The 20,720-nt window shown below is 38.7% G+C and overlaps 1 protein-coding gene across 2 annotated transcripts in view; it reads right to left on the reverse strand.

The window, feature by feature from the left end:
* Nucleotides 1-814: 814 nt before the first annotated feature.
* Nucleotides 815-20,720, reverse strand: part of LOC129770075 (troponin C, isoallergen Bla g 6.0101) — a 47,911-nt gene continuing 28,005 nt past the window's right edge. For both annotated transcript variants that reach the window (XM_055772697.1, XM_055772699.1), the window contains exons 3-4: nt 1,243-1,638; nt 815-1,179 (exon numbers count right to left, since the gene is read on the reverse strand). In XM_055772697.1, the coding sequence (XP_055628672.1) occupies nt 1,145-1,179; nt 1,243-1,638 (431 nt within the window). In that variant the 3' untranslated portion in view covers nt 815-1,144. The remainder of the gene's footprint in view (nt 1,180-1,242; nt 1,639-20,720) is intronic.

The raw sequence follows: 20,720 nt of genomic DNA on the forward strand, positions 1-20,720 counted from the left end.
GGGAACCATTTGTTCAAAAGTATTCAAATTCAGAGTGCCAAGGAAAATGTACCATACTAGTGGTCAATGATTCTATAAATATACTTCTTTTGAACTAGTGGCTATAAGGACCAAGCAGAAATATTCAAACAAATCAGCTATTTCAACAACATTCGAAGGACAGGTAATTTTGAACAGAAAAATTTTTATGTTGGTGCAATAAAAATATTGTGTAACATTTAAATGATGTGTTCTACAAGAAATAAATATTCGCTCGAATACTTAATCGAATACTGAAAGACAATTATTCGAATGAATCGAATATTTAAAAATGACCCCACGATTAATCGACAATCGAATAAACGAAAAATTTAGACATCTCTACCTGTGACCATGTGGTCAACTAATCGCTCATATAGGTAGTAAATTCAATGTATTATTCGATGAATCTCTGTGAAGTCATATGGAAAAAAAAAGTATACAGCCTAGTAATTCCATTTATGTTGATGAACATTACACAAATTCCAGTAAAGCGGGCAGAGTTCATACGATAAATCTATTTTCATAACATAACAGTTTTCATACAATTGATTTGTTTAAATTGGTTTTGCTTATTAGAGAACAATGTTCCATCAACTCATGATTTGGAAATTGCTGTCAGTAAATTAAAGCCAGATTGTTATTAGAATCACTGCCATACAATCTGATGTCGCCGTTTCTATTGATAAATATTACAAAAATGTCAGGAAAGGAGGGAAGAGTTAACACGGTACAATCAACTATGTTGAGCAATTAATATTACTATTGGAGTTCTTTCAAATATTTATTCATGGACTTAGTCGGTACAAATCGATTTTATTTTGTACCCATTTTTCTATAAGGATGGAAACATTTTGGTATTGGTTTGTTTTGAGAATTTCACAAATTGAACTAGCTTTCGGGCTTTCGACAGGAGCAAACGAAAACATTGCTATCGCCCATTCTCTCGGCTGACTGTTGATTACAGTTTTTTTTGTTCTGCCTTTTGTTTTGCTACATTATTTGGTATCAGTTTTCTTAGAGCAACGTAGAATTTTAAGCTAACATTAACGAGTTAGAATAGAAGGTAATTAAATATTAAACGAACATAAAGCTAGCGATGTTTGGTAGCAACATGAAGAGGAGTTTAATCGTCTCCACCGGTCATGACTTCCATGAATTCTGGAATGCAAAAAAAAACAAATAAGTTTGGATCGGACTTAGGATTGAATTTCTGGAACTTACCATCGAAATCAACAGTTCCGGAACCGTCAGAATCGATTTCCTCGATCATCATGTCCAGATCCTCGTTGGACAGGTTGTCGTCCAGCTCCTTCAGGATCTCACGCAGCACCTGGGTGGTGATGTAACCGTTTCCCTCCTTGTCGTACAGACGGAAGGCTTCCTTCAGCTCCTGCTGCATCGCTTCAGCATCCTCCTCAACCAGGAACCGGGCGGCCAGGGTGACGAACTCCTCGAACTCCAGCTCACCGGAACCGTCAGCGTCGACCTCGTCGATAATTTCCTTGAGCAGCTTGTCGTCCAGCTGGTGACCCAGCATGCTCAGGATGGTACCGACCATCTGGGTGCCGATGCATCCCTTCTTCTCCTGATCGAAAGCGTTGAAGGCGTTCTTCAACACTACAAGTTTCGAAAAAGAGAAAAAAAGGATATTATTAGACGTAAATAGTAAGATCAAGATCTTTCTCATGAATAAATTGAAAATAAATGTTTCTCATTTAATGTGTTTTCCAACACAACGACCAATCGGACATATCAATCGGTAAAGTCAAGAGTATTGCAATTCAAAACTCACTTTTTGCAATAGCATTACTTCATTGAGCGAAAATGAACGATTTGACCAGGTCAAATAATAAACGAGTCTCATGAATTGAATTCCAATATGACATTTTTTCAGTTCATGTTGTCTTCAGGACTTTCGTGTAAAAATGATCATGGCGAGGAAAAACTACTTGAAATTTACATGACACATTGTCATAACATATTGCCCTCACACAGCACTCAACATTTGTATTGTCATATATCAACACAAAGTATTCAGACGGCGCCAGTGGTTGTATGGTTAGCGTAACAGCCTCACAATCCGATCGGCCTGGGTTCAATCCCAGCTGGCGTCGTTGGGATTTTCTGAGGCGAAAAATCTCTGGTTACGTCTTCCTTCGGAGCGGAAGTAAAAGAAGTTGGCCCGGCTCATGAGTTGTTGAGTCTGATAGGTAGGAACAGGTGGAGTCGCCTCCCTGATGTCGGTGATTGGCACTAAAGTGGCGGAAATAGGCCGACGAAAAATAAGCGAAGATAAAAAAAAAAAAACACAAAGTATTCGACATTTTCTTTTATTTCAAACGGAACATTAGTTGGTCATCATGGAAAAAAATGATCATTTCAACAATCGGGTAAAAATATGTCGTTTGCCACCCACAACAACAACAAACACGTATCACAACGAATATTTGCTGCAAAGTACGGAATTATTCTTAGTGCTCACGTGCTCAAAATGAGCTATTGCACTGATGTAATGGTTATCCGAAAAATTAAGAAAATTTTCTAGCTTCCGGTAGAATGAAGAATCATTGTACGAGGAACATTGCAGCGCAAAGAGATTGAAGGGCATAGTCGCAAGCAAACTACATGAGTTCCAAGTATTAGATGTTTCACTCGATTATCCCTAAGGTTAGCCTTAAACCATGGTTCAAAAGTCTGGACTTGAGTCGGGACTTTATTCGCACCTTCTCTCGGCTCATGTCCAATCACTGTTCGTTAGATGCGCTACTCTTTCGTAATAATCTTGCCAACAGCAATATCTGTGTTTGTGGCCAAGGTTACCACGACATCGAACACGTTGTTTGATCGTGCGAGGGGTATGTTGTTGCCAGATCGAATTTGGAAACATTGGATGCCAGATGAAGGCAGCCCAATGTGCCGGTGAGAGATGTGTTGGCTCGGCTAGATCTTGATTACATGGTCCAAATATATGTTTTCCTTAAAACTATCGATCTTCGATCGTGATTGTTGTTACATCCTTTTCCCCTCCTTTACGTCCTTTGCGAGCTATCGGTTCCCTTCAATTAGAATAAGTTGAATTGTAATAATTAGATGTAATGATAGCTTTTAAGAATTGAGTGTGAAGTGTGAATGTGAATGTGAATGAGAATGTGAGTATGAGTGTGAACATTGTTACAATCTCCTTACATCCCATCCTTTTCCTAATGAAAATGTGTCACCCTTCTGAACTCGAGTCGACCGCGAGTAATCGGTTTCCTATTTTATTAACCATAGAATTAAGGAAACATGTTAATATATGCTAGTAGAAATATAGTTAAGAGTTTGGCTCCTTCAAACTTTTATAACTGAGCCTGTAAAAATAAACGATTTAATAAAAAAAGTATTAGAGAGAATATCAACAAGCCTGTTGAATTCTGGAAAGGTGTTTTGTGACCAATGAAGTAAAGCTTGGAATCTCCAATCAAACACGACGAGTAAAAATATTGACTATAAAACACGGTGGTGGTAAACATTGGTGTAGAGCTAGTGCTTTGCATGGTCTGGAGTAGGTAACTTGGTCCGTCTCAAAGACATCATGACAGCTGACGCTTATCAAACTGACGCTTAGCAGAACTGGGACTGGGGCGATTTTTAGAAGATTCTCAAATTTTCTAAAAGAAAGGGCATCTTACATCGATGTATCGGGAAGTATCGTAAAAAATTTCCATCGAAAATTCATTTTAATTTTTTCACCATTTTTTTTTACCTAAAACCTATTATCTCATTGTTTTCATGGTTTTACAGGGCCTGGCATAATAAGCATGTTAAAAGTGCCCCTAAACCGTGTCACCAGCACTATGGAAAATATTTCATAGGAAACAAATCACTACCACTTTTCACGAAAATCTGAGAACGAAATCGGCACCAAAGAATCGATCTCCGCTGAAACGACTTTTGGCAAATAGTTTTATATGACTTTCAACAGGGAATGAAAATGAAATATTTCTTTTCAGACATCGAAGCATATTACAGGGAAACTTCGATATAACGTACATTTTACTTTCAAAATTGTACATTGTACTGAATTGTACGTTATTTCGGAGCATAATAAAGAACTAAGAAACGTAGCTTATATTACTTTATTGTGTTGCTGTATTGTGTTGCCTTACCCAAAGGTTTATGAATAAATTCAACTAGAAAACGCTAGCCTTTATCACGATGTTTCCCTTTCGTACTGTTGATTAAAATTTGATTCATTTAGAATCCAGAATCACAAAACAGTTGTACTTCGGGATTGGTTTAAAGCGCAAATCAAGCTTTAGTATCAAAATACAGATAATTTATTGTTCTTTCCGAAAACAATATTCAAAAAATTATTCCTTTGGACTTTGAAAATGTGTACGTTATATCGAGGTAAAATGTACGTTATATCGAGGATACGTTATAACGAGGGTACGTTATATCGAAGTTTCCCTGTATTTTGAGCATAAATGTCACAAACTGATAAACTGATAAACTAATTTACTAAAAGTTTGTCTACGATCGAAAAGATAAGATCGATTTTCGCCATTTTTCGAGTTCAAAGAATCGATGGAAAAAATCGGAAATCCAAGTGGAAAAAATCGATCTCCTAAAGATCGGTCCAAGATCGCCAACCCTAATCTAAACCCACTAGAACATATGGCGGCCTTCTTTCACACCGTGTTTTCAAGCAAGATAAGACATGACACGTGGGCAAATTAGAATTCACACATCTTAAGAAGATTCATAGAATCAATTCCACGCCGCCTCCAAGAAGTTCTAACCAAGAGGGACGATGAATTAGTAAAAACCCATCTGACAAAGCTGTAATGAAAAAAAAATGTTCCCTCAAAGAATTTCAATATTTGTATTTACTTCTTTCCAACTTGGCCCACGATTAACACAAACCGACACACAGATCTAGAGAAATAAACTGCAATGATTCCTAGCAGTGTATACCAGAGCGATTTCTATTATTTAAAATACATTCTTCCAAAAAAGTCACTCGGTTCGATACTGATAGTGAAGAGTCTAAAGTTTAAATAGAATGTATTGTCAGTTGTGCTCACAGTGTTTTTAATTCATGGATTCGAAATTGGAAGTACCACAAACGCTGAGAGACAATTCGTGAAGTGAACGAAAACTGATGACAGAAGGGAACTTTCATGGAATTTGGCATATCTTGAAACACGACAACTTATGCGTCGCAACAATTTTCAATTTTACTTTTCCAACGATTTCGTAGTATTTGTAGCGATTTTTCAACTGAACATATTATTTTCCACTTGCCGAGTTCTCTGTTATTGCCGGTAGAAGGTGGTGTTGTCAAAATGTCGGTAAACAGTGTTACAACAGACAAACAAATTAATTTTTGGATTTCCACCCGATCGAACGCTTGCGATAATTTTAAGCATTCTTGTGTGGTTTGCGTTTTTGTGCAGAGACCTTCTAATAAATATTATATGTTTATATAATATAAACCCTCTAATGTACAAATGCTCCTGATTGGTTGCAAATCTTTGTCCAATACTGTATACATAGAAATAGCCTGGCTCTTTGTTGCTTTTAATTCCGCAATCCAATCTTCGAAATAAGAGCACAAACCCTTCAACGCAGCAGCATCAGCGGCGGCAGCCGCTTTCTGCTGCCAAACTGGTTCGTAATAAAATTTTGAGTAATGACCGGTCATTAGAGTGAAACCAGACGGTGCTTTATGCTCAAAACGATCGAATCAAAAGTGTACCGGGTAATACACACTCGGCACCTTCACGTCCAATTAGAACCCACTTTTGCGCCACGTTCGTTAGTGGCAAGAAGGCAAGAGAAGAGATGTACTTGGACCACGGTAATGGTTCATATACGTTTTTTGGTGTACTTGCCAATTTCCCAATCGATTTCGGACGGTTTATTGCTGCGAGGCTCACAGCGAAAAACTTAATGGTAGAGGGGGTTAATGGTTGTGTACGCACTCCACTGGTGGATGGAAATTTGAAAGCATATTTTGGTTAAGTCCGTCCTCAATGGGCCCATTTGTGAGAGATGGGAGATGAAATTGTGTACCAGTAAGTGCCACTTTCCCTTCACCCTTATTTTCGGAAAATTGATCACTTATCAATTCATTCTCTTCAAAGTCAATCGGCACAAACAGAAGGAGAAAACAGCAATTCTTTATTTTCTCATGTGTGCAACTGGTGCAAAATTGCAACTACCAATAATACCGTAGGTTCGAAAAAAAAAATAACTGCAGAGCAATTGTTATTCTTCAATCGTCTGTGTATCCACCTGCAATAATTTCCCATCTGTTTCCTCTATCGTTCACTAGCCCGCAGCAAGTGTCTTCTTGCCACTGGTTTGTCCATCCATATAGCGGTCTCGGTCTTAAATTTATAGCGAAACATTTTCCACTCGCTTTAAACCATCAACCGCTCTGGGCGCCCAGACTCCCCCAGGCTTCCCCGGCGCGACCTTCCCACCCTTACGCTAATCCAATCCAATCTGCACGTGCTCAGCATCGGCGAGTGGACAGAGAGGCAGAGAAAATCCCATTGATCAAGCTGTTGTTATGTGCCATCATCATCTCGCAACTCACTGTGTGAGTGATTTTCTTCCACCGAACAGACGACTCGCGGAATCGATTCCGCGATTCAACAGAGAAGTGTTCTATTTTTAGAGAACCACTGTCGGAATCCACTAAAATGTGATCTACAGTCGCTTGTTCGTCGCTCAGACGAATTATAGTCGCTTTCTCGTTTCGATCATGTCGCAAGGGGTGCTTCTGCAACATATAACCGCAGCCTCGCTCTCTCTCACTCTGATCTTTGTGAAACGTGGAGATCATCAGGGTTCGTTTCTCGGCTAGACAATACAGGCGCGGGAGTTGCGTTGCGCGTATTTTAATGTCGCACGGATCGTCTTTCTCGCTCTCTTCTGACGAGATTATATTTGTGGAAGCAAAAAGAGCGGCCACAGAGAAGCAGCTATATGAGCGATTTAAGTACCCAGGTAGAACGTGTTTATAAGAAAATCAATTGCTTTATCGTTTCGCTGTTTATGTTAGCCGGTCGTTAGACGGCTCACCAGACGGTAGGAAACGTATTCGATCGTGTCGAAATGTGTCCGTGGGAGGACCGTATGAACGTTGTTGGCAGGGATGATCACCGGTTACGTGCGAAAGGAAGGTCAAATGCAGGGAGCCAAATGAAAACTTCAGTGTTTTGTAATGATTGGCATACCAATTATTTAAATGAACCATGATGGAAACATTTGCGCTGATCAGAGATACAATATTATTATTCAATTGGAAACTCGTTAATATTTTCTTTTTATTTTGAAAATATTGTTGAAGCTTTCCTAAATTGTATTATTTACTATCCATTGAATTAGTTCACACAAAATCGCTATTAATGGGTATTTCCATAGGGACGCTACAAAAGTAGACCGATAGGGACAGCAAACGACGTCATATTTTTCCCGCTCTCTTGACATTTTGCTTCAGTCAGGTTTGCCATTTCATAATGGAAAGTTATACGATCCAGCAGCGAGTCAGGATTATTCAAATTTACTACCGAAATTCGGAGTCAATGGCCTCAACTTAAAAAGCGCTATGTCCAATTTATGGTCGTCATAATCGTCCTGCCAGATCAACAATTGAGCGTCTAGTGGAAAAATTTGAATCCACATACATAGTACAAAATGTTCCGTGCCAGTGATATAAAGGCCCGTAGTGTCGAGAATATTACTGCCGCTAGCGCATCAATTGAGGAAAACCCAAATCAGTTTCTCACACATCGTTCTCAAGCGTTGGGCATCTCTGTGACGTCGTTGTTGCGAATTTTGCGGAAAGGCCTTGGCCTACATCCTTACAAGATCAAATTGACGCAAGAACTGAAGCGGCTTGACTACCAGAAGCGTGGTATGTTCGTGAATAACAACGTGAAAATGATCCGGATTTTCATCGAAAAATCATCTTCTGCGATGAGGCTCATTTATGGCTGAATGGCTTCGTCAATAAGCAAAATATGCGTTATTGGCCAGGCACAAATTCACACGTACTCCATGAGTCACCATTGCATCCCAAAAAAATTACGGTTTAGGGCGGTTTATGGTCTGGCGGCGTCATTGGGTCGTACTTCTTCCGTGATGATCAAGACCGGCACGTTACTGTGAATGGAAATCGCTACCGCTCAATGATAACCGAATATTTTTGGCCCGAACTGGATGATATGGACTTGAACAGTATGTGGTTTCGACAGGACGGCATCACCAAGTTTGGTGAGCGTGTTATCTCACGAAATGGCCCAGTCAATTGGTTGCCTCGGTCGTGCGATTTGACACCGTTAGACGATTTCCTGTTGAGCTACGTCAAGTCTCTGGTCTATGCCAACAAGCCAGCGACGATTGACGAGCTTCGTATGAATATCAAACGTGAAACTGCAGCAGTATCGGCCGATTTATGCTTGAAAACCGTCGAAAATTAGGTTCGGCGTCTGGACTTCTGCAAGCGTGCCCGTGGTGGCCATGCAAAAGAATTCGAGTTCCATACATAATTGCATCAAATGTACTTTCACATGAATAAAGAATTTCATTTAAATCCAAACCCGGTTTTGTTTTATATAAAAATAACCTTTGTGGCGCTCTTATTGAAAAACCTTTTATATAGCTAAGTTTCCAAGTTTCATAGGTAACTAGCTAACCCGGCAAACTTCGTCCCGCCCATTTACTTGATTAATTCTCGAGTAATGCAGAAATTTGTGCTTTATTTGTATGGCAGCCACCCCTAAGAGAGGGGGGAGGGGTATCTAACCACCATAGAAACATTCATTGCACCCTAAAGTTTCCATATGCCTAATTTGGTTTAATTTGCTTGATTAATTCTCGGGTAATGAGAAAATTAGTGTTTCATTTGTACGGCAGCCCCCTCTAAGAGAGGGGGAAGGAGTATCTTAACATCATAGAAACATTTATTGCATCCTAAAACCTCCACATGCCAAATTTGGTTTCATTTGCTTGATTAATTCTCGAGTAATGCAGAAATTTGTGTTTCATTTGTATGGCAGCCCCCCCTTTGAGTGGGGGGAGGACTGTCTAACCATCATAGAAACATTTATTGCACCCTAAAACTTTCACATGTCAACTTTGGTTTCGTTTGATTGATTAATTTCCGAGTAATGCAAAAAATTGTGTTTCATTTGTATGGCAGCCCCCTCTAAGAGAGGGGGAAGGAGTATCTTATCACCATAGAAACATTTATTGCATCCTAAAACCTCCACATGCCAAATTTGGTTTCATTTGCTTGATTAATTCTCGAGTAATGCAGAAATTTGTGTTTCATTTGTATGGCAGCCCCCCCTTTGAGTGGGGGAAGGACTGTCTAACCATCATAGAAACATTTATTGCACCCTAAAACTTTCACATGCCAACTTTGGTTTCGTTTGCTTGGTTAATTTCCGAGTAATGCAGAAATTTATGTTTCATTTGTATGGCAGCCCCCCCCCCCCTTAGAGAGGGGGGAGGGGTCTCAAAATATCACGAAAACCTTCCCCGGCCCCAAAAACCCCTACATACCAATTTTCATGTCGATCGGTTCAGTAGTTTCCGAGTCTATAAGAATCAGACAGACAGACAGACATCACTCCATTTTTATATATATAGATAGATGAATGGGAAATTTCAAAATAAAATCAGGTTATCCATTTCATGATTCGGAAATTATAGACCACTTTTCTGACAGCTTCTTCTTCTTCTTATATGGCACTAACGTTCCTAGAGGAACTACGCCGTCTCAACGTAGTATTACTTGCGTCATTTTCATTAGTACTTAGTTGAGATTTCTATGCCAAATAACACGCCTTGAATGCATTCTGAGTGGCAAGCTCTAGAATACGCGTGACCACAGTGCTAGTCAGAGGAAATTTCTTTGAAGAAAAATTTCCCCGACCAGAACGGGAATCGAACCCGAACCCCCGGCATGTTAGGTTTGACGCTAACCACTCGGCCACGGGAGCACAAACGGGAGTCTGACAGCTGTCAAACTTGAATGTCATCCACTTTATGATTTTATCTCAGGTTTGATGTTTTTAGATTATCGATTGTTCCACAACCGAAAAACGTCGTCAAAAATGGTGAGTCTCCCATGTCTGTGTTTTACTCCGTTTATTTTTATTGTCCAAAATTCATCGAGGATAGACGATGTCAATTGGCCCCTAATATCATACAATTTGACGCCACTGTACATTTTCGTGTGGACTATGCAAAAGATCCTTATTTAAGCTCTGAATCCCTGAGCTTAGTATGTCTCTCAACACCCTGCTCCGTATGTCGGAAACTTGTCAATTGAAAGAATGAGAAGGGTGATTAGTGACACCACCACGTTGTTAACGAAGGCCTACAATGTTTTTATTCAGTTCGCCTATTTTAACTTCCAATGGAAGCGAAATATGATAATTAACCCTTTAGTACAATTTTTGATGGGTTTGGTCCGTGGTCGAGACGAGAACTGGACTACGTAGGACTGCACCAAGGGCTGTCAATTTCAATAATTTATTTAATATCCAACTGTTCTATCAGTATCCGGCAGTGGCAACAGCAACTGCAGCGAAACTAATTTTCACCTTCAGATTCCAACCGAAGCACAGCTTTCATCACAGTAAAATACCCTCTCCACCTCCCGGTTGACACTTTCGTCGCCCCGTCACCCAGATATGGGTGACACTTTCGTCGTTCAAATTGAATAGCATTTTTAAAAGAAATTCGATAGAACAGGCATCTTAATGTGACTGTAGACTATGTAGAAAAATAATAAAATTATAATCATATCAATATAATGTTTATACTATACTTTTTATTATTTATAGTGCGGATGGTATGTAATGCAGCTTCTTGCGAAACCCTTATAATATGACTTTGGCATGTGTTATTGCTGTCAGTTCATCTTCAAATTGGATAGAATATTGCTAGATCATGTAAGAGTTGTCTACAAACTAAGTTTGATCTTCATTTAATAATTTATCCGTAAATTGGGCTCTGCAAAAAACTCAGAAAAGTCGCTTTGGGCGACGAACGTGTTAAGGCATGCTGCACTGTGGCGTCACTTTTAATCCAGAAACAATGGCACAATTCACGAAAATTGAATGATCGATCGAAAAACAAGTCACCAATATGACCGAAATCATTCCCAAATGTACACAAGGTCTCTCCCGGCAAACAAAATATATATTAAAATCAATCAATAATACTCTCAACTTTAACAAATGGTACAGGGTATCTTCGATATAACGTACGTTTTTTAATTGTACGTTGTATCGAATTGTACGTTATATCGAAGCATAATAAAGAACTCAGAAACGTAGCTTATATTACATTATTGTGTTGCTGTTTGAGTAAGGATAATGAGAAAATTCAGCTAGAAGACGAAGCTAAACTTTCTCATTATGTTTCCCTTCCTACTGTAAATTAAAATCTGATTCATTTAGAATCTGGAATCACAGAACAGTTGTACTTCGGGATTGATTAAGAGTACAAATCAAGCTTTAGTATCAAAATACAGATAATTTATTGTTCTTTCAGAAAAACTATAATCAAAAAAATATTCCTTTGGACTTTGAAAATGTGTACGTTATATCGAGGTAAAATGTATGTTATATCGAGTGACGTTATATCGAGGGTACGCTATAACGAGGGTACGTTAATATTTGTGGTGACCTTACAAAAGGTCGGTGATTTGCGTGGTTTTGTAGAACCAGCTGGAGATGATCGATTCAACTGGGTTGTCTGATATGCGTATTCCTCTTTAGTACGCACTGTACTGAGTATGCATTGTACACATTCTAAGCATGAGCTCCAAATGGCTTGAATAATCCGCAAAGCAGTTGAGCATCAACTAGGAATTTTCCGTAAAATATTTCGCTTCTCCTTGCCTTTCTTCCATGTTTGCTTGTTTGTATTATAAGAGTGCGGAACATACAGTTCATTTCCTAACCTTAGCAAAACTAAATTGACCTTGAAAAAGACCATTTCGAAAACTATGGCCTTTTTGTTTTTAACAGTCTGGTAAACGGCATAATAAAATGGAATAACGTTATTTTCATTAGTATTCCGGTAAGAGTTAATACAATTGTATGGTTATTGTTCTCTGATCGGCAAGTCCAAATTGTATTGAAAGTTCAAACACCTCGCTAGCGTATTGTAAACAATCATAAGAATCGTTAGGGCAAGATGAAAAGTTTACTTGTGAGCATTTTATGACGGAAGCGTCTCAATAAAAAAAACAATTTCTTCAATTTAAGCACTCTCACAATAGAAAGGAAACCGGATTCTGGCAGAAACCTGATAATTATTACACCGCAAAATCATTCCGAAACTGAAAATTGCATTGAACAATACAAATTTCATAAGACAAACCGAAGCCGCTTTAAAATTAAAATCCTCACAACCATCTGCGAAACGTTAAACTTGGTTCATCTTCAAATCCAGAAAGAATTGCTTCATTTTCCAACAGTTACAAGGATTGAAGATTAAAGAGTTGGGGAAATGAAAAATGCATTTACAGCTTCCGAAAACGGAGGAAAAACGAGTATTACATTGTAATGTTATCAGTTGTTCTTAGTGTTATTACCCCTTGAACGGAAATGACGAGTCCAGCTCGAGGGTACGCTATAACGAGGGTACGTTAATATTTGTGGTGACCTTACAAAAGGTCGGTGATTTGCGTGGTTTTGTAGAACCAGCTGGAGATGATCGATTCAACTGGGTTGTCTGATATGCGTATTCCTCTTTAGCACGCACTGTACTGAGTATGCATTGTACACATTCTAAGCATGAGCTCCAAATGGCTTGAATAATCCGCAAAGCAGTTGAGCATCAACTAGGAATTTTCCGTAAAATATTTCGCTTCTCCTTGCCTTTCTTCCATGTTTGCTTGTTTGTATTATAAGAGTGCGGAACATACAGTTCATTTCCTAACCTTAGCAAAACCTTTTTGTTTTTAACAGTCTGGTAAACGGCATAATAAAATGGAATAACGTTATTTTCATTAGTATTCCGGTAAGAGTTAATACAATTGTATGGTTATTGTTCTCTGATCGGCAAGTCCAAATTGTATTGAAAGTTCAAACACCTCGCTAGCGTATTGTAAACAATCATAAGAATCGTTAGGGCAAGATGAAAAGTTTACTTGTGATGGCTAGAAAACATTGTAGATGAGATCGGCACGGAATAAGGTGAGTTTGTCCACAAGGCAGAATGTCGAACAAAGACAAGGACAGATTCATGACTCAAAATGAAGAATTCCGATTTTGAACAAACCGAAGCTCGCTACCTTAAGTGCGAAGCCAATTCGGATGACGATAAGAAATGAACCAAAGATAAAATCATCGGAAAGTACAGGGTTTTCCAACTTTAAATTCCGAAAGTAAATTGAAATAAAACACACTTAGAACTCGAATTTCGATGAAACTTTTATTTCAAATTAAAGTTTGGTTTATGCCATTATGTGTGAAATACAACATCATTCAAATGTCCACCTAGGGCTTCCTTGCACACCTTGATCCGGATCAGGTAATTTTCGATGACTTTTCGGTACATATGGGGCGGTATCTCGGTCATAACTTCACGAATGTTGTCTTTTAAATGTTCAAGAGTTTGCGGAGAGTTGGCATAGGCACGGTCTTTCGCATAACCCCACAAAAAAAAGTCTAGCGGGTTCAAATCGCATGATCTGGACGGCCAATTGGCATCACCAAAACGCGAAATTATGCGTCCCTCAAATTTAGTTCGCAATATGGCCATGTTCGGTCGTGTTGTGTGGCACGTGGTGCCGTCCTGCTGAAACCACATGTCATCCGTATCCATATCTTCAATTTGTGGCAAAAAAAAATCGGTTAACATGCGGCCATAGCGCTCACCATTCACAGTTACCGTCTCGCCGTCCTCATTTTCAAAGAAATACGGCCCGATGACTCCACCAGACCATAATGCGCACCAAACAGTGACTTTTGGCGGATGCAATGGCCTCTCAACAATCACGTGTGGATTTTCTGAGCCCCATATATGGAAATTTTGGGTGTTCACATAGCCACCGAGCTCGAAATGTGCCTCATCGCTGAGAAAATTTGATGCGAAAATTCAGCATTTTGCTGCTGTTGTTCGTTCACCTAATCGACGTATGCCCGACGCATTCCATGGTCACCACGCTCTAATTTTTGTACCAGTTGGACTTTATATGGATGTAAGTGCAAGTCCAAATGCAAAATTCGCCACAATGATGTGTTTGACAAGCCCAATTGCTGAGCACGACGTGGAATCGAAACATTCGGGTCATCCTCCACACTGGCAGCAACAGCAGCAATATTTTCGGCCGAACGCAAATTACGATGATGCACAGGTTTCACAATATCCGCTACGAATCCAGTTTGTTCGAATTTACGCACTACATTAGCGATTGTGTGCTCTGTAGGCCGTCCATGACGACCAAAATCCGTCCGTAATGCTCGAAAAACATTTGCCGGTTTTTCATCATTTTTATAGTATAATTTAACAAAATTAACACGTTGTGCGATGCTAAAACGATCCATATTGTAAAATGGCAGACATTCAACTAACGATATGACGCTTTGGTTGACAGCTATGTCAAACGGTTGTCAGCGCAGGGCTGTATACTTTCGGAAGCCCGAAATGGAAAACCCTGTACAATTTAATTGTAGGATCACAAGCAACCGACTTCAGACAGGAGGAAGTTATACGATACGAAGAAATATAGGAAGATTATATTGCCTTAGCTTATTACACATGATTTGGCTCACATGACAAATGTACGCATCCTTATTACAATTCTTTTGCTCTATGTGTGGCATATAAAAGATCGTTTTAGAAAAGAATATATAATTAATCTAAACAACACACCTCACTTTTGTATTAATACTACATTTTGAGTTACGCTGAAATTAAACTTGTTTTCAGATTCAGTTATCACCCGTAATCAATATAATTATGGGGAGAAATAACCGTACTATCATTATCCGCTCCACCGCAAAGCTTTTCACTCTCATTCACTATCAGACTTTTTTTTTCTAAACTTCCTGAGAAAGCACCACAATCGTTGCGGAGCACACACACACACAAAAAAATCCCATAGTATTCCGTTCAATTCCCATCGCACTGTTATTATTCATTCATCGAGCAGGTACACATGTGTCATGGGGAGGGGGAGCATCAGCTGCAATTTAGTGCCTCGGCGCAAAGGAACAAGACATCTAATTTCCATTCAGATTACACTGAACTCGTCGCAGTTCCCACCCCCTCGTGATTGATGCTCTGATGCCACCTCCGCCGTTCGGTTTTTATTGATATTCGTTTCGCATCCCATCGAGCATCAAACCATATCACACTCCGATCGAACGGCGCTTAAATATCCGCCGTGGTCTGAATGACTCGCGAGAGCAGTGCGATGTACAATATTAAGTCAGTGGAAAGGAAAAAAAATTAAACACATCGGTGAAGACAAAAAAACGCAAACGAAACGGAAGAAGACCCCGTTTTCGTGTGGGAAAATGCAGATTAGTTTCACCATAAATGTGAACTAACGATTTCAGCATCGTCCGGCACTTGAAAAACCTAACAGTGGCGAGGGAGGGAGTGGAGGAGTGACTTGCCGGAATTTAACACTGTTGCGAATAAAGCCATTATGGCCGATGCAGGAAATTTAGCGCTCCGCATTCCATTCGCCTCTGTTAATACGCTAATTCAACCCGATAAATAAAGAAAGAAACCCCATTTTCTGTGTGCGGCAAATGAATAAAACAAAGTCACATTCGTTCGGGGGAGATCGTAAACGGTTCATTGCTGCAAACGGTTGGGAAAACAAATAAACAGTGGTTATTAAAATGTGTGTTCTGTCCCTCCCAACAACAGCGGTGGAAACTTTCCGGCGAATTTGAACGGTCGTAAACGATTGTCGTGATCACTTTTCGGCCGATTCGGGGTGGCGTTAGTTTAACGACATGGGCTTCCGTCATGGCCACCACTGCCCACAGATGGTATTTGCGCCACACATAACCTTGTGTGCCGGAGATATTGAACGGGAAGTAAATTCACCGGTGTTCGACAATAAAATATTGTAGATCACAGTAAAGATAAAAGATATGATTTTTGCCAAACTCGTTTAAGGATTATTTTTAAAGGAACTATGATTCCTGATATAAAAGCATCGTAAAGTCTCTTTTTGCATCATACGATTATAAATATTCACAGTAGCTAGAAAAGATCACATGAAAAAATCAGTAGTCAGTTCAAACCAGGCATCCATTTATTAAATACGTTTCACAATGTACGGAATCGAGCATTCATTATAATTAAATAAAATTCACAATGTACAAAAATGAATTGGAGTTATCGGTGCAAGTTGGTTTAACCAGTGTTGAACAATCATCACAGATACACCCAATTTGTTAAGGCATTTTCCTTTAATTAGAATACAGTGGTAGACATTCGTTTAGCCGCACCCTATTTTTCCTCAATATGTTTAAAAATAAGTCAATTCTTTGTACAGTTTTGCTCATAACAGACGATTATTGTTTATTCCCATCGTATTCATTCTAAAAAAAAGTATAAATCCACTTTTCGTTTTCTAAGTAATTCAAATATGTGGAATCGGGGTGGACATTCGTTTAGCCGCATCCTAAAATTTCAATAAAAGAATATTCTCCTAGTCCAATCGGTAGCTAATATTTAGTATGTCCACCTTCATTTCCGATCACTTTGAAAATTCGATTTGGCATCGAGGCAGACAGCTTTTAAAGTTTTGCCATATTGATTATAGCCCTACATTCCTGAATTACTGCCTTGAGACTGGAAATGTTGTCAAATTGTCATCCGTTTGCATAGACCATCTCGGTCAAGATTCTCCATAGGTTCTCTTTGGGATTGCAATCGACTGCAAGCAGGTCATTCAAGAAGCGGAATGTCCTTCTCGGCAAACCATGCCTTCGATTGCTTGGAAACGTGGATCTATGCATAATCCTGCTGAAAAAACGACATCCTCGGTAGCGTTATTCTCAATATGGCCAATCAAAACGTCCTCCAGTAATTGAAGATACTTTTCGGAGTTCATTCGGGTGAAAATGAAACAAATGAGAAGCTTGCTGTGATAGGAAACGGCTCCCCACACTGTCAAACTTCCGTCCCCAAAGTTTCGCTTCGATCTCACGACATGCCGTTGACTTAAATTGTACCAACAGCAACTGTAACAGTTCGGACCATCCAAATTGAACTTTTTTCGCCGGAAAATACAACATTTCTCCATTCTAGTTTCCATTACATGTATTGCCGGGCGTAAATGAGATGGTTCTGCTTATGGGTGACGGTCAGTTTCGGCTTCCTTTGAGTTTTCTTCCACATAATGTTTAGTAAATCATTCAAGATACGCGCAATATGCCTCTCCGTTACTGGAACAACCGATTCTGCCTTAATGTATGAGCAGGACATCGTTTCCTGGTTTCTTCGTGTCTTATTCGACCTTTAAAACGCAAAGTAACTTTGGTGTTCCCATTTGTTGGTCATTATATCCCATATTTCTGGTACTATTTAAAGATATTCCGCACCACTATCTCAGATAGACCAATTTTTGTTACGATCGAGCGATTAGAAAACTTTTGTTCACTGAATATCTTTATTATTTTCTGCCCCTCTTCCGTCAATAGAATACTTTTCGCCCTTCCTTTAAGTTCTACGTAAAACACTAATCTGACCAACTTCTTACGTTGCACACCTAATATGTATCTTGTAAATTGAACATTTCCAAGTATTTTTTCAATAAACACAGATAAAGGCTTGGTGATTATGCGAAAACTCGATTTTTATGCCCTGCGGCTAAACGTATGTCTCGGGAAAAAACGACGTTTGAATGTTTATATCCACCGATGCCGCCTTATGTGTGTGTGTGATTGTGACGGTCGTCCTTTCAATAAAAGTGACTTGAATATACTATCACTGCAGCAAATAAGTATCCCGATAAAAAGAACATTCCTAGTTTTGTAAGTGTTTCAAGTTTTTTTTTCAAGTGCGGCTAAACAAATGTCTATCACTGTATACCGCCAGAAATACGCATTCCAGGTGCGCAAATTGAAATCCCTCATTGCTGGCAGTAAAAGGATTCTTCGTTCGAGGAACTGCTCGTTCGAAGTGTCTTTGAAAGCGATCCTCGCATCTGCCAGTTTTTTTTTTGTCACTTCATAATAATGGAAGTGCTGCACAGCCAGGTTTCATCAATAGAAATAGATGATAGTGGGAAGGGGTGATATCTGGTGGATATGAACTGTTCTCAAGTATGTTTTAAGTTTTAAGTACCAGAGTCGATAACATATGAGGATACGACTTCAAATCTTACCTAAGTGACAATCTATAGTCACGCCATTCGCCTGCAAGAACACCGTGCCTTGAGTCATCTCATGTCACTCGCCGCACGGAATAAAGAAGAATCTTCCCAATATTTGAAGTTATTTTGAATCAACGAATCTATTTCCGATGCGTTCTTTCATTCTTAGCGGTCTCATCATGGGTAAGGTAAATGATGTCGGTTTGTCAAAATATGACATCATTAAATGATGTGGTTTTTGCGCAACTAGTAAACGCAAATCGATTTTTCTTCATGAAAATTACATGTAGTCAAAACGTTTGGATTGGTTGAAAAGGCCCAAGTCTCTAGCAGGGTTGCCATAATAAAATCTGTGTTTTTGGTCTCGAAAAATCTTTTTATCTGCGTTTTTTCTCAGAAAATCTGTATCGAAATCTGTATCAAACCTTTGCGGACGTTTCTTTGCTCTTTGCCATCACAGCAAAGAAGTATACTAATACAGTAGAACCCCGATTATCCGCGGAAAAGTCTGGCTAGCTCACCGTGAATAACTAAAATTGCGGATAACGCAATAAAGGACTTAAAATGAGTTCCAAACACGAAAAAAAAAATCAATACATATTTTTTTTCTTTCTTTATTAAAGAGATTTTCAGCCAAAGGCTGGTTTATCTCTAGATATCAATACATAAATCATTAAACTATCCATCTAGAAGGTCGTGTACATCAGTGGTCAGGTAATGTGAAAACCATGACCAAAACAAAAGTGAATGAGCCTATCACTCACTGACAAATTCCGGTCTATGACCTATGGATTAACTATGGAACTCGTTGTCGCGCATAATCCGCACCGCGGATAATCGGGGTTCCACTGTATTTACATTTATGCAATAATGTATCAGTTGACACTTTTTATAAACGAATTTCAATGTCTTCATGAACTTATTCACGAACCAAAACGGTGCTACTATCAACAATTTATAAAGGTACTCAGCATAAACAAAAGTTGTTATCCATGCTTGAGGAATTGATTAATGGAACACTCCATGTATTGCGGCACTGGGTAGATGCAAAGAGCATTGTTCTGTATGTTTAAACATAAAGATAAAAGGCGAAAGACGCCAAACTAATTATTCTTGTGATACATGCGATAAATTTCATCAGAATAAGAATAATAGCAAATATTTTTAATCATAACATATTTAGTAAATACTTATCTGTAGTTTACGAAAAAAATGAATCTTGTTTATCTCGTAATCTTACAAAGTCATACATCACTGCTTTTTTAAGTAAAAATGATTGCAACCAGTACGACACAAATGTCGAAATTTAATACGACCCCAAAGGGTAAAATTTATAGGTTCAATTTTGGAACATAATCTTAGGTTAAGTATAATCGATTGGCTTAGTTATTATGAATTTGACGATGTTGATGGTATCCACGTAAAAATTCGCATTCACTATGCTTTAGTAGGAAAAAGATAAACAGTGTTATTTCTTTATTGTAAAGCTACCTGATGACGCAGACTTTTGCATATTTTCGCCTCAGATTGAACATGAGAAAGCAGTGTTACACGCTACATATGAATGCCTAAATGACTCTCATTCAGACTGATTCGAATGCTATATGAATAAAATTGGTGAGTTGGGAAAAATATTATTGGGATCAAGCCATAATTAATATTGGATCGTTATTTTCAAAAATATGTAAATCTGTATGAAAAAATCTGTAATCTGTATCTGCAGATTCTTGGTTCCAAAAAGTCTGAAAAACCTGTATAAATACTGATTATTCTGTAGATATGGTAACCCTGGTCTCTAGTTGCTAATAATAACATAAGACGTTCAAATTATTAATTTTTTTGTGTTTTTTAAGGATTTTCTTCAAAGAGAAATTATTATTATGGTTTGTTTTCCTCTGATAATGATTTGTCCGAAAAATGATCATGGTTTGTGCGGTTTTGGAAATCATCATTTTTGAATGGGAAAATTCGAATTTTCAATTAGACGTTGTATTTTTCATTGCTTAAGTTCACCTTCGACATATTTATCTATTCATAGTTTATTTGGCATGTTAAGGTTTTAGAGGGCACGATACGTTTCTATAGTGTATAGACACTTCTCCTTCGTCTCTGAGGGGTGGGCAGTATGCAAAACAAATGAAACATAAATTTCTGCATAATTCAAGAACTAATCTAGCAAACGGACCCAAATATGGCATGTGGAGGATTTAGGGGGCAGTAATTGTTTCTATGGTAGTTTGACTATCCTCCCCTCTCTCTGAATGGAAAAGGGGCGGAATAACTCGAGAACTAATCAAGCAAATGGAATAAAACTTGGCATAAAAAGTTTTTA

Source organism: Toxorhynchites rutilus, chromosome 2 (genome assembly GCF_029784135.1).
Source record: "Toxorhynchites rutilus septentrionalis strain SRP chromosome 2, ASM2978413v1, whole genome shotgun sequence".
Lineage (NCBI taxonomy): Eukaryota > Metazoa > Arthropoda > Insecta > Diptera > Culicidae > Toxorhynchites > Toxorhynchites rutilus.